Here is an 18,449-nt window from a genome sequence, read left to right as displayed (position 1 = left end):
TACCTGAGGAACACTGAGGCAACAGGTGTGCCTGAAAATCTGCAGCTGAAAACACAAACGCACACAAAAAGACTGTGGACAAACACTTCAGTCATGTTTAATGCATGTACTGGTATACAGCTCTAAAAATGAAGAAAATCTTAACTTACTGTCTAACATCAATGTCTACTTATCCAATGCAAATTCAAGTGAATACATGACAGAAAACAACCAAGAGAAAGAATCAGGATCAAGAAGCGATGGGTGCTGTTGTAAGTTAGTCATGCTTAGCGATGACACGGATGGAGGTGGTCCTACAGGCTCTAAAGAAACAATACTAGAAAGTGACGACCCCTGACAATACTGGACTTCATATCACTGCACAGAAACAGGACATCTGTACCATTACTAACAGCAGCGGCGGTGGACTAAGACCAAGCTGAGACGGCAACAGCCAGCCTGATTACACCACGTCCGGCATCAGAGGCAGAGCTGCATATTTCTGTACCTTAGGTTTGCTAAAAACATCAAGAAACACTTGCAGCAAAACATTACTTAGTTTTACAAAGTATGGCCGGACGACGACTGTCAATAAAGCAATTATATATGAAAGGCTATTTAGTGAAGAGGACCACACATTTGGTCCAGAGAGAAAAGACTGGTCATGTAACAAGAATGAGTTTTTAACTCCTGTTCAAATCCAATCTCATGTGCAAAGCGTTGCCTCCTCAGTGTGTTATATGTGAGAACATGTTGGCCTGATTCTCTGAACTGAGAAAAAACCCAACATCAGATTTCAAATTTTAATGAAATGCTGATAGAGTATTTCTGAACCAACGACATCATTAATCTCCCTGCAACATCTTTAGAAACTCATTTTAAAAAAAATAGACAAGGCTTTTCCAGCCGACTATTCCCTTTATCTATAAAAACTTAGACAGCAGTATTTACATCTTGGAGTTTATATTATAAAGTAGCTTCTCTTGGTTGTAGATCAGCGCAGGTTCCTGCCACAAAATCTACCGTGGGATTTTTCCCGGGAAAGCACGTTTCAGAGCAGAGAGGATTGTCGCAGGAGACGTGTCCCAGCACAGGGCCAGATGCTGCTGAACAAGGGACTCAGACTGCGTTATGTACAAGCAATAAGGCTGACAGTCAGCCTGAGTGAGTGAGTGAGTGAGTGTGGGTGTGGGTGTGTGCGTGTGCTTGCACTCAGAGTGGATCAGTGATTTCTCTTCAACCTCCCGTCAGGAGCAGCACAGACCTGGGTTCACACCGATGACTGATCCCACACCTGCAGGACAAGGACACAGACGGTGACCCCGGATCAGTTCTTTGTTGGTTCTGGTCTCTGATGGGATTTGTTGATAGTAAGAAAATTACAGCACATTACCTGAAGTATCCTTCAATATAGTAATATAATTAATATATTTTCAGTGTCCTGATCAAGCTGTACTTGCTGTTGGATGGACAGTGACACACTGAGACCAAAGGTTTGTTGTAGCAGCTGTGTATTCACTGAGGACACAACCTGAGGAATGGGACTGTGGGTTATAATCTAAGCTTTATTAAATATTAAAGGACCTTGTTTTTGTTGCTGCCAAAGAATCCCCTTGTTTTCTTATATTAGCTCTAGACTGCATGGATCTTTCTTTGATAGTCTCTATGTTGTGCATTATTGATGTAAGCATTTATATTGTTTTTCATGACATTTTATTGTAGTGTCTTGCTGTTTGCTACCTTCTTCCTTTTATTCCCTGTTTTTATGTTTTTGCTGTTGTTCCTACTCTTCCCTGCCATAGGCTTAGGATTTCCCAGAGTCACAAGATAAGTCTGAGGGGTAGTAAACAAGCGCTCAAAGAAAATATTATTTTGTTAACGTGAAATTCTGGAGAGATGTTTTTTTTTTCATGTCATTGATACGCTGATGAGGTTGAGAACCAGAGGTCTAAAATGTATGTGTATCCCAAATGTTCTGGGGTGGATCTGTGTTGAATGTGTAGTAAAGGAGCCTGTTTTGTGTTAATTTAACAAACTAAGTGCCAATATTATTTACATGTGTTTTCAGGATTTACAAACATGACAGTTTAGTGCAGTGGAAAAAGACTATTTGTATCTGAATATTTGCACAAAGAAACAAAATTCACTTTTGTAGATTTTTGTGCAGAGGTCCACTTTTTTAACTCCACCAAACCTGATTTAAGTTGTAACTCCTAAATGTGTAAATAATATTTGCACTGATATTGCTGAGTATCATCTGATAGTTGAGAAACACAGGAAACAAGGTTGGCTTGGCCCTGCACTACCTTGTTGACAGGGGCGAGCTGTGTTCTGACGGATCCAGCATGGAGTCGAGTGTTGTCCCCAAATCTCCCAGGGGACCTCTCCCTGCGGCTGTCCAGCACCCTGCCGGGTGACTTCTCTCTGTCCAGTGGTCGTGCAGGAGACTTGTCTCGTCTGAATTCGGTGCGGCCCTCCCGGTAACGGTGCGGGGTGCTGGGCTCACGATGCAGGCCGTCGTGACTGCCGGGGCCCGAGGACAAACGCTTGGAGATGTGCTCTGTGTAGGTGGGGGGGCCGCGCTTACTGGGACTGCTGTAGAAAACACAGCAGAGCGCACTTTCAGCTTTACTAGGGAAAACCAACTCTGTTTCAGAGGATCTGATGTTTTCACAGCAGATGGCAGTGCTGGTCTAGTAACCTGCCTGTAAATCCAAACAGTCATTGCACTATAAGTGTATTTTTGAGCTGATTTGTTTTTTCAAGGCTTGTAGGTGTTTAAGTGATTTTAAGCTTGCCTACACAGTGTCACAGTGTTTTTTTGTTTTTTTCAAACAGGACAGTGGGAGCTGACCCTCGGCTGGAGCCGGTCCTCTGCAGCTCTCCAGACTCTCTGATCAGACTTCCCTTACAGCAGATCACCCGCAGCTTATTCTGGTAGGAGGAGGCCAGGTAAATGGCCCCGGAGGAGATGGCTGGTCCCAGGTAGCGTGGGTTGGGGATGTCCAGGTGGCCCAGCACTGTAGGGCTGCAGGCAAGGAGAGTGATGTGGGAAACACAGCTAACTAATATCAGCATGTTTAAAAAGTGTTTGGTACAACCCCGCTGGTCTCTCTCACCTCAGAGCAGCATGTCCCTGAACCTCGATGACGTCCAGGGAATTGAAGTAGGTGACAAACAGGTAGGGCTCCCTGTAGGCTGCACCAGAGTAGAATGGAAAATGATACAGATATTAATATTTGATGTAGTGTTGCTGGTTGCTATACAACTGTAGTTAGAGAGTTTATTCACCAAAGGACAGAGGCAGGCGGCTCCACTTAATTTCCTCAGTGCGGCTTCTTCGTCCGTACGTGTCCACAAACACCCCAAACTCTGTCACACAAAGAAAGTAACTATACAGCCTCTTACTGCCTCCAGCCACAAGAAAGAATAGGATGAGTCTTCTGTGAGCAACAGTATCACTGACAGTGTAAATTCACAAAAACACCAATCACCTTTGTCTAAACATCAAAAACATGGACACAGGAGAAGAGGAAAAGCTAACGCTAAAAGCACATTTGTAAATAAACTGCTCACAGTGATGCTCTGTACTAAAGCATCATTTTCACCCAAACCCACCGTGAAAACACAGCAGGTACTCCTCCTTCTGCACGCCGCTGGCCACCTGCATGATGGCGATGGGGAAACTGTGGGACGAGGCGGCAAACACTGCTGAGGCCAGTGACACATCGTTCTTATCCAGGAACTCTGGAGTGCACGAATCAGAGGATCAAAGCTGAACATTATGTGTGTTTCACTGTGCACACACAATCCTGCCTGAACAGGCCCCTGGTGCCTGTGGTGCAATAGGACAATATAATATTCCTGTGATTACCTGGTACCTGATGTATGATTGTGGTTATCAACATGGGGCCAGTGAGGCTAAAGGCTCTCCCCAGTCTGTCTTATGAAGCAGCAGCCTGCATTAAGTCTCCACTGTGCAGGTCTTGGCAGTGGAGGTAACTATCCTACATGTGGTTGATTGGTTATTTTGTTAGAAAACAACAGAATTTTTTACATCATTGCAGAATTTTTAAATCCTAATCTGCAAAATAACTAGTCTACACTGTTACTATAGTCTATAGACAGCACTGTGGCTGTAATTTAATGGTGACTGGAAATATTGCCATCTGAAGTAAAGAGGAAGAAAGAAAACCCAAACCATGTGTTTTGCTTTTAAATTCAAGGAAATACTTTCAAAGACTGTGGTCCTTACCCTCAAGCACAAACTGCTTCATTTCAATCTTGTAGAACTTGTTGGTGCCGATGATGATACTGTAGCTGGTCAGATGGATGCAGCTGCACGGCTCCAGAGTTTCAATTTCCTGTGAGATTTAGAAGTTGGATGTGGGTGAAAGACAATGTTTAAGTATTGTACATAACAATATGGCCATGAAACCCTGCTGCTTTTCAGCTTGGCAGGAAACACATTTTCACCTCAATGAGTTGGTCAAATTCATACTCTGCTATTGAGACACAATCGATCAATCATTGTCTGCCTTCTCGTTTTGATTATGTAATGCTGCTCTTTCAGCGTAGTGCTTTTGTTTACCTTCCACCATATGTAATGATTCAACAGCCATCTATCTATTATCTATTGCTTGTCTTCAAACCTCCAGGGTTATGACGTAACATAAATGCAATAACATAACAGTGTCCTGCTGCCCACCTTACGAATGCAGTATTTGTTGAGACTGTCATTGTAGCGCAGAATGGTTATCTTGTTAGGCATTGCAGCACATATACAGGGCCCGTTGTCTATCTGTAAAGGAAACACACACCCCTTTTTAAATCATATTTTTCCATCAACAAGTAAGACAGCCCTCTGAAATGACGGAGCACATGATATGCTTTCTCAGTGCGGAGGAAGACCTACTCTCCCAGCAGAAAACAGGTGGCAGCCCTTCACTGTCTCAAAGATGTAGGGAGCCAGGTCAGACTGGCTGGGCAGGTGGGACTGAGCCAGAGACTGCTTCACTCTCTTAATCTCCACCAGACACAACGCCCTCTCGTCCCCTGCAGCACACACACAAAGACGTTATGGGTCCAGTGGTGTGGTCTTTCGAAAGACAGCGCTCACTACTTCATTGGAGGTTTGGACTCACAGACAGTTACTATTGACTGGAAAAGTCAACACATCTTGCATCTCACCAACAATCATCAGCAGTTTCTCCTGCTCTTTGATGATGTGGATCTGGAAGACTGATCCCAGACCAGGGATGTGCGTCAGGGAGTTCTTGATAACATTGAGGGCGTACAGACCCTCTTCAGAGCCCACCAGAACAATCTGCAAACACAGTCAGAAACATAGCCAGCATTATTCTGCTGAGTGTGGTGAAATTTCACACAGAGTGGCAAGCCTCAGCATGGGATCATAACTGCTACTGTGGATGATGTATGTTCAGTACAGTACCTGATCTGTGAGAGGGAGGGTGCAGTTAATATCCAGCCTATCATCGCCCTCCAACTTCAGCAGAGAGTTTCCCAGCAGTTTCTGTAAGAGCAGAGAGAGGTGACAGGTCAGCTGGACCACGACCTCAATGTGACCTTAGGGGGAGGCAGCAGAGGAGCAGGGGGAGTGGGGGGGGTGAGGGGGCTGGACGGCTACAGGACAGTGTGCGGGTTAACAGTGTCAGAGGTGGGACCAAGTCAGTCTTCCTGTACTCCATGAAGAATGAATTTTAGGAGCATGAGGCTAAAGCTAACCTGAATTTAACTGTTATAAATCATAACATTCAAGTCAGATGTTTCAAATCATGTCAACATATGCCACAGTCAACTCTAGATCCTCTAAAATAAACATTTAAGTTTATGAAGTTTATGTCATAAGGTTTGTGACTTGTTTCTCACAGTCACATGACTTGAGTCCCAGCCTCTAAAGTGTGTGCACAGGGTCAGCAGGGTAAAAACACAGACGAGTACACGAGCAGGTAAAAACCCACTGTGTGATCCCAGGTCCTCTGAACAGGATCGACCCAAAGACGATCACACATCTTGGTGAGAATGTGTGTACTGTGGTTAGAAAACAGGGCACACACAGGAGAGAGGGAAGAATGCCTCAATAAACACAGAGGACAGTGAGAGTGAAGTGAGAGCAGAGGGGAAAATGACCAACCAACACGATGACAGACACATGCACTAACACGTGCCTTGTTAGTGATATGCAGGTATGTGTGTGTGTGTGTGCCTCATTAGGTCTTGTGTCTATATCTTGGTAACTCTTTACCTGGACCAGAGGAGACAGAACCATTTGTCTTTTGGACACAGCAGCCTGTGTGTGTGATGAAACCCAATGGAATGGGCAGAATCAGCAAATCAACAAAACATGCCCACACACAGGACAGACAATGTGGGGTGATGACAGAGCAACAAACAAGGAATGAGAAAGACAAGATAATAAAGAGAGGGGCGAGAAAGAGAAGAGGAGAGAAGGGGACAATTAACGACACAGAAGTGAAACTGGGGGTTATCCATTAAACTGTAAACCGATGGGTCAATCTGCTCCTCATGGACAGTTCACGACTGCAGCCATAAACAAGACAGTTATCTGTGACTGCGGGTTCTAGCTGTTTATGGTTCGAGTCAGCAGACACTGAGAACGCAGACGGCCAGGGGCCCCAGATGCCCCTCGCTCCAGAGATACTCACTGCGTCGGCCTCGGCCTTCTCCCGTGAGGCTCGCCCCCCGGCCACCACAGACTCCATGACAGCCACCCAGCGCTGCTTGTCTGGGAAACTGGGAGCCATGAAGTAAATAGATGGTCCAGGCCAGCAGGGGGCGTGACAACGGGACTCCAGCTTCAAGACATAGGGAACATCTGACACAGGGAACAGAAGTAACAGTTTTGAATTAATTAAAAATCAGAACATGCTTCATTTCACTGGGGCTCTCTTGTAAACCCTTGTAAACCCAGACCCAGTCTTAAGCGCTCCCCTGAGATACAAACTCTTAACAACTATAAAACATGAGAATCAGGTTTGTATCGAATACATATGAATTAATTCCAAGGCAAAGCGACGGGTGAAGTGGAGGAAACAGCTTAAAGAAGGATGTTGTATTGGTCATGTCTACCTGACTTGGCGGTGTTTGGTAGCTCAGATGCTCCTACTGCTCCATGAACCACCACCTCTCCATCTGACAGACACAGGTCAAACTCCTCTAGCGGCTTCACTGAGTCTGAGGAACGCATAGAACAAACAGATCTGTAACTACTGGAAGGATTTGGTAGCTGTGTCAGATCTTATATTAAATACATGTTCTATTAAGTACTGGATGTAAAAAAGGTAAAACAACCTTCTCTGGGCTCGATCTCATAGATGGACACTTTAGTCCCATCCAGGACCACATATTTCCTCTCCCAGCCTTGGCCTCGCTTTCCATTCCTGAAAACACACAAGGCAACTGCAGCATTACAAAGTAGTGAAGATGAAAATAAACACTTTTTGCAAGAAACATTACAAATGCCTTTGTTTAAACTGGTTTATGCAGCAGGTGGGTGGATTTGGCCAGACAGAAGAGGAGAGATTGCCTGACAGGGCTTGTGTTCAGTGACATCAGCATGCCTGATCACTGGGAGGAGGCGACAGGGATGGAACACACCAGAGAAACTTTATAGCTCAAGACAAATAAATGAAATAGCTATGTGTTGCTGTGTGTTAAGGTGTTGTCCATTAGTCAAGTTTCTTTGACCATTCAATGGATTTTAGACTCCAGTCCATCATCTGCACCACAGGATTTGCATTAACTGGGAAAGAACATTGTGAGACACCCTTAAGCAATCAGATCATCTTGCTCATGGGCTGACCTGGGCTGCTTCATCCAACCCTCCAGGTGCATGTGTCCGCTGGCTTCTTTGAGCTGCTGGCCGGGGGAGCTGCCTTTGTCCCGACACGGGCCCTCGGACAGATGCAGCGAGCAGTCGCTGGACATGCCACACGTGGCTGGAAGGCAGGGGGAGCATTTTGGGTGGCACAAAGCGTGACATTCTGAGGAGAAAAAGCACTGTTGAAGAGAGAGCACTGACACACGGGGTTTTGGCTCCTCTCCACACACCTTTGTGCCATCCAGTGGCACAAAAGGAAGGAGTGTTCTTGGCAAAGGGCAGTGAAAGCAAAGGTAAAAACATGAAAAATATTTCCAAAATTAAGCTAATGCTAATGTCATCATTTAAACATCATTTAAAGGAGGGTTTACAGTAGGTTATTCACTCCAGCACAGCCATGTCCAAAAGTTACATCTAGCACATGGCATGACCAAAGCCATCCATAAATAAGTCTGTGCTTAGTACTTGGCAGTCTAAATATCTCAATATCATCATAAGACAGGAATTAGAGATATGTCAACGTGTTGTGCTTCACAAAACACAGACTATCAGTCTGTTCTCTTTTCTTTTTGCTTTGTTTCTATGCAGATAAAGTGGATCTTTGAATTCAGGACTGTCCTTGTGAACTCACCAAGACAGGTAGCAGCTTGGCGACCAAAGTGCACAGTGTCCAGGCACACAGTACACTTCGCAGCTCTCATGTTGAGTCCCACTGTGAAGCGGTGTGGGGTGTTGTGGTGCACCAGCCTCTCTCTTTCTCTCTCTCGGTCTCTCTGACTGTCCTTCAAGCGGCGGCTATACTCTGAATACAGTCATGAACACAGTGAGGGCAGGCAGCTCCACTTTGTCTTACTGGATGTGGTACATCCATCACTTCAAGAGCTCAGTGCACCATGCCATACCAGCTATGAAATCACTCCAACAAAAGAAGGTCTCCAAAAGAACTGTAAGATGTTTAGCAAAATGCATAAGCAAGTAAACTCGGAAGACAAAAAATGAAAAATAATATTGATTCAATCAATCCCTCCTACACTCACTGCTGTAGTTTAAAAGGTATTATCCAGTCAATATCAAGTTCCCTGTTGTGTGTCCATTATTCTTTCTTGGCAAGTCTATACAGCACAGCCTCCTTACGTACATTTGATCATCATGTTTATATGTAAAGTTAACTTCTAGTGACTGTTGGTTAGCCTGTTTTACATGATTAAGGAAATAACAGCAAATGCCTCAGAGAGTTCACGTTCATTTCTAGATTGTTTTTCTTTCCCATAATATCCACCTATTAGCTTACCTGGGCTGTTAGTGTTAGCCACATATGTTCAGTAATGACAATATTTTGTGTTGCTCTTTCACACTGTTTTGCATTTGTTATTTTAGATTCTGTTTTCCAGAGATCAATGAGGATTTTGTTGGAAGAGACACACTGACTGAATATTACCTTTGTCCTGAGTGTAGATTCAAACAGCATTTGGTGCATAGCAGAGTTTATTACATTAGTATATATTAGTGGATGGTGGAAAGTTCAGCTGGGACTGTAGTGAGGTAAAGACTCATTTGCACAGTTCTGCAAAATCAGATTGGCTAAGCTTCAGCAACCAAGATAAAAATGCTTCAGATTTCTAAAGCAGTGCACTGAAAAGAAGGAAACTTACTCAAACAGGTCTCAGCCTCACCTGATCAGGTGGTGGGAGCTGACCTTTTATAAAAGTGCAGAGCTTTTAAAATCTGGCCTTTTAAGGATGTGGATGAGGCAAAAGGAGAAGAGAGATAAGAGACCAAACTGCAGAAACCATGAGTTTGGAAAACTTACTTTCAAAAGTGACCCTCCTTCTTTCTGAAAGGTGTGTGAAAGAAAAAGGATAGTAAGAGCTCCATAAATGATCCATCTCAAATGAGATTAAAGGTGTCTCTATGTGTCTGTCTGTGTGTGTGTGCAGGTGAGACCCACTACAGTATCTGTCAAGTATGAAGCCATAAGCCTGCATGTACAGTCTGTTTCTGTTAGAGAAACAGTTGCAGTTCAGTAAACGTCAGCCCGTCACTCACCCTCAGGTGTTGCAGTTTCCTTTCTGCGTCCAGAGTTAGCTGGTGCTATGTTGTTCGGGCCCTGCTGGTGTTCAGGTGACTTCACCATGGCAGACATAATCATCTGCTGCCGTGCATTGGCTGGGTTTGTGGCACTACCATGGTCCTTATACTGAAGCGCTGGGTTTGGAATAAGTGATTTATAGTGTTTATATCAATGTAATCATTTATTTGATCATTGCTTTTTCACACTTAGTGAACTGTGTGATATAATATTAGTTGTATATATTAAAATGAGCCATGTTCACTCAGTGTATACAGTGAACTGCTACAGAGCAGCAGTCTGACCTTCCTCTCTCAGAGATCGGAGCTCTGCTCTCATTTTCTGCAGAGCTTCTTCCAGTTCAGAGCAGCGAGCTCGCTCTTTGTCCAGAGCTGTCTTCATGTCACTGTACTGCAGAGGCACTGGCTGGATGGGGGGTACAGGGGAGACCTGGCCTTGACTCTGACCCTGAGACTGGGCCTGTGCAGCCATGGCAGCCAACAGGTCCTCCCGGCGACGCCCAAACAGACCCTGAGTCAAACACAGGCAAACAGAGAAAAACATTTCATGAGATGAAAAGTGAAAAGTGAAAAGCTGTTTTGCCACGTTAAGTATTTAGGCTCATTACTTTCCTGTGAGGCTCTGACTCTAAATCAGTTTCTGTGTGTTGACAATCTAGAACTCCTGATTGTGTAGAGATGCTGCTGGAATTCATAATGACAGTTTATGCATAATGTGACTCATTTGTGGCTGCCCTGAGTTCAACCTATGTAATTAAGTAATTTTCAAACTTGTCATTTGAATTTAAAAAGCCTTCCATGAATATATATTTATCAAGCACATTAAAAAAAAAAGAATTACATAATGGGGGATGTGCGCCTCTTCTATCTATCTATGGCAAAATTAGTCTGCTTCACAATAACGCAGATATTTTTGTTCTTGCAAAAGTGGAAATGGTGCCAGCTGTGGGTTATGATGAAATCATGTGTGTGGCAGTCATGACTCCCTGAATGTGTAACACTTTTTCCATCACTATAGAGTTTACCTTTGAGTATTTAGTTTCATACTTCTTAATGAGATTAGAAAAGTTTTGCTTACTTAAAGTATAATGTAAGGTGGTGGTGTGTAGGCAGGCAATCTTCTCTTTCTACAATTACAAATTTTAAAAACTTGTCTAATTATTTTTTTTGGGGGGGGCTTTCAAAAACTTTCTGTAGTACTGTAGACCAAAAACCTTAACACTTTTTTTTACTCCTCTGACTTTTCCTGTGACTTACATATGTTTTTCTTTTTTGGTTCAATGAAGTTGTTTTCGCTAAAAGGGACCGATATTCGAGTGCAACTTCTAGTTTAGGAAATACGGTACTGCCATCTGACCTTTTTCTTCTTGGAGCCGCCATGAGCCTGGGCCTGAAGAAAGTCTATGAGCTTGGTTTGCTGGGTGATGGTCCCCTCCATTTTCACCTTCTCATGGGAGTACACAGCCTGCAGGTGGAGCTAAGTGAACATCACTACTGCCATGAATTTCTCCTCAAGTACTTCACTTCACACAGAGAAGGTGACAGAGAGACAGAAAAGGGGAGGGGAGGGAGGTTGCTTTGGGGCAAAACAAAGTGTCTATGTGTCTTTCAATGTTAAAACAAAAGGACAGAACAGTGGGGGAGGAACAAGAATGCAAATGACAGAAAGATTTCAGTCCAACAAGTGCACACAAGCCTGTAGTGACTGGTATCATCTCAAACTCTCCTGGTATTTTTTTTTTCTCTGCATAATATGTATTTATTTGTATACATATATGTATACATACATACATATGAATATACACATATTATATACATATATATGATATGTGTATATGTATATATGTGTGTGTGTGTGTGTGTGTGTGTGTGTATGTGTGTGTAGCAGCACCTGGATGTTCTCCAGCTGGTATTCTAAGTCCGTCCTCTCAGTCTTCAGCAGGTCAGTCTGGTCCAGAGCATCTTGCAGCCCCTGGGTCAGACGGAAGATGTGGGTCTTCTGGGCATCCATCTGTTGCTGCAGTTTCTCTTGCTGTGTAAGTAAGACAGCTGTTTTGTTACCAAATGGACCCTGTGACCTTGCCACTTCTTACAACTGATTTGATTTGATTTGACAGCAGAACAATAAATCATGCCATAAAACAGCAAGACAAGCACGTAGAAAAGATTCAAACATCTATAATTTGAACATAGGCAATAAAAGAAAGCAGTAGAGCTCAATGGGACACACCTCATCTAGCAGTCTCTGCTTCAGATCTCTCTCACTCTCCAGTTTTTGCTGTAAACTGCGGGCGTTCATCTCCAGCATGGCATGCTTCTTCTCCAGGTCATTCAACTGAGAACAGAAAGCAGAAAGTTTGCTCTAACATCTGCTAACTGTATGAAGTGAAGTACTTACTGAACAGTGTGGAAATGCTTACAGTGTCTGCAAGACTTTCTGCTTTGAGTTTCTGATCTTTGAGGGCCTGCTGCAGGGCCAGGATCTCAGCTTTGTGCTCCTTAACTGCCTGTTCCACAGCCTGGCGAGACTCAGAACTGCGTTGCTCTGCACGAAGCCTGCAACATACAGCATCACACTGTTTGCACAAGTCACTTTTAACTAAATAGGCTGAGCTTGAATTCCTGTAACTGACTTAGAGGACTTTTTGAATGAAATCATATAAGTTCAGTGTCATGTACCAGTGTGTTTTCTTGTGTTCCTGCACTCTTTCAAAGTGGGGAACTGATAGCGTGTGGTTCTTTCAAGGGGTTATTTCCCCTTGGGTTGGGTTTAGGATAAAATGAAAATGAACATTTAAACAAATTCTGTGCCTTAAAACACTTTTTGTGTAAACCATTTTCCTCACCAGGCCCTGCCTACACCTATTCAGAAAATAATTTCATATATTTCCCAAAATACCTTTTGATAAACCCAGGAGAATATGCCCAAACCTGTTGCTTTCAGTGTGTGTAGGAGGAGGAAGCCAGATCCAAAACTGATAGCAAGAGAAAATTTCAAAGCAACAACAGTTTTTTTTTTCCATGGCAGAAAAATAACATACACTAAAAAGTGTAAAATTCCTTGTGGAAATGATCTCAGGGTCTTTTGAAGAAACTATATACAGTATAGTAGAATACAAGACAAAATTGACCTAGAACTGCAAGACAAATATATATATATATATATATATATATATATACATATATATATATATATATACATATATATACATATATATATATATACCCAATTCTGGGGTCGCAGGGTGATGTGGCATGTGTGTGAGTGGTCTTCACCTGTTCTGTTTCTCTGTGTCCAATAGTCTCTGGATCTCCCTGGTTCTCCTCTCAGCCTGGTTCTTCTCCTCCTCCAGTGTTGACCTCCATGCGTCCCACTGTCTCTCCTTCTCCAGCAGCTCATCGTTCAGAGTCTCAAGCTCCAGAACCTGCTCCTCCAGCATGGTGCATGTGGTCTTCAGTGTCTCAAGGTTCTGGGGAAAACCAGGATTTAAATGAGAAAAGCTGTGTTTTGAAAGTCAAACTGTACCAAAGACACTACTCCATAAGTTATTCCTTCTTTTTAGAAAGAACAGACAGAGAACTGATGTACAGCTACCAAGTTGTCCATGAAATGCATTAGAAAACATGATCAGACCAGGTCACCTCCTTACTTGGCTCCAAGGACCTGATGCTCATGTGCTAATTGTAGGCAGCTTCAGTGGTGAACAGTGGTCAGCATGGGCACTTTGACTGATCTGCAGCTACGCAGCCTGATGCACAGCTACGATGCAGTGTGTGTTCTGACAACTTTTTATCACAGCCAGCATTAAGGTTTTTGTGGTATTCTGTGTCGCAGTAGTTCTTCTGTGGGATTGGACCAGCTTTCACTCCCCACACACAACTTTGTTCCGTGGGTGTTCATGAACCTGTTGCTGGTTCACTGGTTACCACTTTTGCGAGGTGCTGACAACTGTCTTTGAAGAGCACACCTCAACAACTGCAGGTTTGGAGATGATCAGACCCAGTTTTCTAGCCATCATGGCTTGGTCCTTGTCAAGGTGGCCTTGAATATCAAGTCTAGATTAGATTAGAGTTATTGACTCTCTTGCAGGGAAATATATTCCTTTTAGTGGGTTTGGGATATCCCTTGGTGGCCTGCCTCTTCCCCTCAGGAGGGTAGGTTGGCAGCTCTTTATTAATCAGTTCAGAAAGAATGGTGTTGACCCAAAGGACATCACAAGCCCCCTGCAGTTTGCCTACCAGGCAACAGGTCAGTGGAGGATGCAGTCAGCATGGCACTGCATTACATCCTACAGCACCTCAAACTACGCATGGGTCCTGTTTGTGGCCTTCAGCTCAGCACTCAACACCATCATCCCACACATCATCTGACACATCATCGAGCTTTCTGACCGACAGGAGGCAGCAGGTGGGGCTGGGGAGAACCACATCCAGCACCCAGTCTTTCAGTACAGGAGCACCCCAGGGATGTGTGCTCTGCCCCTTCGTCTTCTCCTTGTACACCTATGCCTGCACCTCAGGGGACCCAATGTTAAACTCCTGAAGTTCACAGACGCCTCAGCTTTCATCGGCCTCATCTGAGATGGTGATGAGTCTGACAGGAAGTGGAACAGTTGGACCTGTGGTACAGTCGCAATAACTTGAAGATCAAAACAGGGGAGAGGACAGCGGACAGCCCCCCCTATTGTACCCCCCCCCCCAGTTGTATCAGCAGTGGAGACCGTCAAGTTCCTGGGATCTACAATCTTTGGTTCAGCAACCAAACACGGAACAGGAACAGACTCCAATGAGCAGTTTGGGCTGCAGAAAGAATCATCAGTGCCAAACTGCCCTGCATTGAGGACCTGTACACCTCACGGGTCAAGAGGAGGAGAAGATTTCTGCAGGTCCCTGACATCCTGGTCACAAACTGCTCTATCTTCTTCCTTCTGGACACTGCTACAGGACACTGTACTCCAAAACAACCAGACACAAAGACAGTTTTTTCCCCATGTCAAGACTATGATGAACAGTAAATCCATGTTTGTCAATAAACACTGAAACAGTTCAGATATTAGCATCTTTGCAAGACCTTCAAACCACTGCAGTGACTGTTAAATTGTAAGTATATTCATCTTCATTATTGCCTTGTTATCGTTCTGTTTTTTTACTTCTGTTTTCTATTTTTATTCTTTTCCTGTATGTGTACCTACTGTTATGACAAAGCACAATGACAGGGTTGTGTCAGGAAGTGTATTCGGCGTAAAACTTGTGCTAGATCAATCATGTGACGACCCCTAACGGGAGCAGCCAAAAGAAGGAAAAACTGTTATGACAAACTCACACTGTGAGCTACTGTACCAGAGTCAAATTCCTGTATGTGAAGACATACCTGGCAATAAAGACGATTCTGATAATAATGCAGGAAAATGTTCCCTATCAGGATAAATTATTTTATTATCATTATTATTATAATGCATTATCATGTGAGCAAAACTTTAATGTTGTAACTAGTTAATAGGGAACTAATTTTAACCATGTTACATACTTTTGGGTAGGAGTACAAATGTAAAAGTACAACGTATAGTACATGTAAGTCAAATTTACACTTAAGTACTTGAGTAAAATTACTTAGTTACATTCTTCCACTAGCACTTTATACAGTACATCTCAGCTTATTATTGCCACCTATTGGGAGGCTGTGATGGTTCACTACTAGAATTGGCAGAATATAATCTTCTCTGTAGGATTTTCAGCTGCTGTAGCAATTCAAGGAACATGGGAACAAGGGAAGTTTTAGCATGGCTAAATGCTATGCCTCTAAAAAAAGGAGGAGTCCCTACCCAAAATGACATTATACAGACAGGTCATGTTCACCCCTGAGTCTTTTCCTGCAGTTGGTAAAAGGTCATTCAGAAAGGAAAGCAGGGATAAAAGGTGATCTTGACTTTTTCATTTACCTGTGAGAAATTGAATTCAATCAGCCATAGCACCACGCCTGAAATAAATTACAGTCCCAGACACAGAGGAGCATCTGAGGGCAACTTAAAACAATACACCTGGAGTTTGACAACAAACTAATGTAAAGCAGGATGTGCTTGTAAATTCAGTTTAACTCAGAGACCAAAGCTGCATTTAAAAAGGTTGCTCCGAACCCGAATAAGCATTCCAGTGGAGTCACTTACACGACATGTTGGGCCACAGAGTGTTATTCACAAAGTGAATAGTTGCTCTGTGGTTCTTGTCTTAAAACACACTGCTTTAGACAAAGCACTGGGAGACAAATATAGCCTGTGCTGGTGCTGCAGCAACACCACAGCCCTCTTAAGTCCAACGCTTCCACAGCTGACATGACCTGGGAGTGATGGGGATGACACATTCCTCCCACACACCAACCCATCCCTTGTCTATGCCTTCCATCGCTGGTTACACAACCAGCAGGACCGAGAGCGCTACTGGACACCCACACACAATTCCTCCCACAGGGGCAATGCACACATCACACAGCCTCCTCCTCTCCCTGCATCAGGAATATAGCACATAACAATACTGAAATATTTCCAGGGTTTCTGGTGCCTGATTTTCACTTAACACTGTCAGAGCTCAGAGAGATGTCTGGGTCACCTGTCAGATATTGTGGAAATAACCACATATTGTATAAGTGAAAACCTGGTGTCTGAAGGAACTAGTCTTGCACTTGCTGGCACATTACTGCCATCTGTACAGGAGGAATCCAAACAATGTAAAAATATTCTTACTTATGGCTAATAGCAGTCAAATACTCCAGTACCATAAACAACAGTTTCTAATATACAACCAGATTAGTACTAACAAATATATAATATTTATCAAACTGCATTTAGTGCGTTTGACCACATGAATAGAATGCACTAGGTTTGGATAATTGCTCCTGAATGTGACCTTTCTTTGCACTGCAGAAAGAAACCCACATAAGCAGGTAAAGGGGAGACACACACACACCCATAACTATAACATGACCACACCATCCAGGTACCTGTTTTTGGTTGTTAAGGTGCATCTCGCGGTCAGCAACCTCCCGACGCAGCCTGTCCACATCCTGGCTGAGCTGCAGCTGGTCTTCTCTCTCATCAGAGGCCTCGTCCAACTGCTTGGACAAGTAGAAGTTCTGGCGGTTCAGTTCTGCATTCTCCTGGGTCAGAGTGGTCAGCTGCTCCTCAAGATCTGTTATCACCTGTAGGGAGTAATCAGGACATTCAGGTTTAAAAAGAGGAAAACAAACAGTATACAGAGACCATAATCAGCAATCTGTTTTTAATAATTCATTTTTGAATTGAAAACACTGTTTTAAATGTTGTCTCTGTAGACTGTAACTAAGAATTAGGTCTAAAACAAATATGATATTTCTTTTGAGCTTTTTTTAGTTTCATAAAATGTTAGCTGTAATGTATACTCTATGTTGTATTTAAATGACAAAGCCTGAAATCGGTAATTACGCAAATAAAAAGGTGAAGAACCTGAGTTTAGGTTAGCTGACCACAGCTGTGGACTCTCTGGACAAAGTAAGATAAGTAAGTATATTCACTTTCCAATTTCCATGTACAAATGGGTCTAACTTATATGTAGGCATAGCACCAGTGCTCATCCACACAAATACCTGAACAAACACACCACACAGTCTAAACTCGACTGCTGCATTATTACATGATGCAGATATCTAGGTTAGTGATATAATACAGTAATGATTTTGGAATAATACGTGGGCTACTTGTTTAAACCAGGCAGTATGCAGAGCAAGTAGCAGACTAATCATTTCATCAGCATCAGTCTGTTCTCTTAATCAGCCATGACTATTCTGCATGCTGTAGGGAAATGAGGGTTAGAGGCTGATGAGGCTCCCTGTTAAGAGCCCCTTATTCACAGCTCTCATGGGAACACATGTACCATACTGAACTTCAAGGTGGCGGGGGGAAATCAGGCAAAGCTTTTAAGTACATAAATTAGCTGTCTTTTCGGTATTGACTCAGTACGTTTGCACCCCTGGGGCAGTGGACTGACAGCAGCAACTAAATACTTAATATGGGGCAAGGACATCAGTGGTGGAATGAATACAGTGGTGCTCTAGTAAGACTGTATTTACTCTACTTGTCTGTCATGCCAATATATAGAGCAACTTGCAGACCTAAAGTAAATCACAGCCAAGTCTTTGTGAAAACTGTGCTTTTACAGCCAATAAAAAAACCCAGTTAAAGAGGCAGTCAAGTCAACGTTTATTTATATAGTCTAATATCACAAACTACATATTTGCCTCAAGGGGGCCAGTAAATCAGCTCATGATTTGCTTGACCAAAGTCTATGTAATATTTACTGTGTACCGGTGGCACAAATACAGAGGGACAACTGCTCTTTCTAAGAAACAGCCTAAGCAGCAGACTTGCTGTAGAGGATAAATTAATCTACAGTTTCTTTACTCACTATTTTTAAAAGCAACCACTTTTTTATGAAATTGCTAGGAGTAATTGATATGGATAAAAGTAGGATATACTGCATGTAGATAAAGTAT

At 43.2% G+C, this 18,449-nt stretch overlaps 2 protein-coding genes across 9 annotated transcripts in view; one reads left to right on the top strand and one right to left on the bottom strand.

Moving 5' to 3' along the window:
- The window catches only part of mtmr3 (myotubularin related protein 3), a 39,709-nt gene extending 26,346 nt beyond the window's left edge, over positions 1 to 13,363 (top strand). For 4 of the 8 annotated variants that reach the window (XM_026321002.2, XM_026321000.2, XM_026320999.2 and 1 more), the window contains one exon: positions 1,231 to 2,076. In XM_026321002.2, the coding sequence (XP_026176787.1) occupies positions 1,231 to 1,299 (69 nt within the window). In that variant the 3' untranslated portion in view covers positions 1,300 to 2,076. Of the gene's footprint in view, positions 1 to 1,230; positions 2,077 to 2,817; positions 4,175 to 13,230 lie in introns of those variants that run through there. The other 4 variants (XR_003296466.2, XR_003296465.2, XR_003296467.2 and 1 more) reach the window with 3 other exon arrangements.
- The window catches only part of citb (citron rho-interacting serine/threonine kinase b), a 30,545-nt gene continuing 13,176 nt past the window's right edge, over positions 1,081 to 18,449 (bottom strand). The window contains exons 14-38 of the mRNA XM_026321034.2: positions 16,923 to 17,120; positions 13,205 to 13,398; positions 12,349 to 12,484; positions 12,159 to 12,263; positions 11,820 to 11,960; positions 11,286 to 11,405; positions 10,214 to 10,439; positions 9,887 to 10,045; positions 9,651 to 9,674; positions 8,472 to 8,642; positions 7,823 to 8,003; positions 7,312 to 7,400; positions 7,090 to 7,194; positions 6,666 to 6,835; positions 5,432 to 5,512; positions 5,170 to 5,305; positions 4,895 to 5,034; positions 4,688 to 4,780; positions 4,235 to 4,343; positions 3,598 to 3,726; positions 3,271 to 3,351; positions 3,099 to 3,177; positions 2,834 to 3,007; positions 2,286 to 2,574; positions 1,081 to 1,273 (exon numbers count right to left, since the gene is read on the bottom strand). Of these exons, the coding sequence (XP_026176819.1) occupies positions 1,250 to 1,273; positions 2,286 to 2,574; positions 2,834 to 3,007; positions 3,099 to 3,177; positions 3,271 to 3,351; positions 3,598 to 3,726; positions 4,235 to 4,343; positions 4,688 to 4,780; positions 4,895 to 5,034; positions 5,170 to 5,305; positions 5,432 to 5,512; positions 6,666 to 6,835; positions 7,090 to 7,194; positions 7,312 to 7,400; positions 7,823 to 8,003; positions 8,472 to 8,642; positions 9,651 to 9,674; positions 9,887 to 10,045; positions 10,214 to 10,439; positions 11,286 to 11,405; positions 11,820 to 11,960; positions 12,159 to 12,263; positions 12,349 to 12,484; positions 13,205 to 13,398; positions 16,923 to 17,120 (3,354 nt within the window). The 3' untranslated portion in view covers positions 1,081 to 1,249. The remainder of the gene's footprint in view (positions 1,274 to 2,285; positions 2,575 to 2,833; positions 3,008 to 3,098; positions 3,178 to 3,270; positions 3,352 to 3,597; positions 3,727 to 4,234; positions 4,344 to 4,687; positions 4,781 to 4,894; positions 5,035 to 5,169; positions 5,306 to 5,431; positions 5,513 to 6,665; positions 6,836 to 7,089; positions 7,195 to 7,311; positions 7,401 to 7,822; positions 8,004 to 8,471; positions 8,643 to 9,650; positions 9,675 to 9,886; positions 10,046 to 10,213; positions 10,440 to 11,285; positions 11,406 to 11,819; positions 11,961 to 12,158; positions 12,264 to 12,348; positions 12,485 to 13,204; positions 13,399 to 16,922; positions 17,121 to 18,449) is intronic.

Source organism: Mastacembelus armatus, chromosome 9 (genome assembly GCF_900324485.2).
Source record: "Mastacembelus armatus chromosome 9, fMasArm1.2, whole genome shotgun sequence".
NCBI classification, from domain to species: Eukaryota; Metazoa; Chordata; class Actinopteri; order Synbranchiformes; family Mastacembelidae; genus Mastacembelus; species Mastacembelus armatus.
The sequence above is the reverse complement of the archived record's forward strand: the minus strand, read 5'-3'. Positions and strand labels throughout refer to the sequence as shown.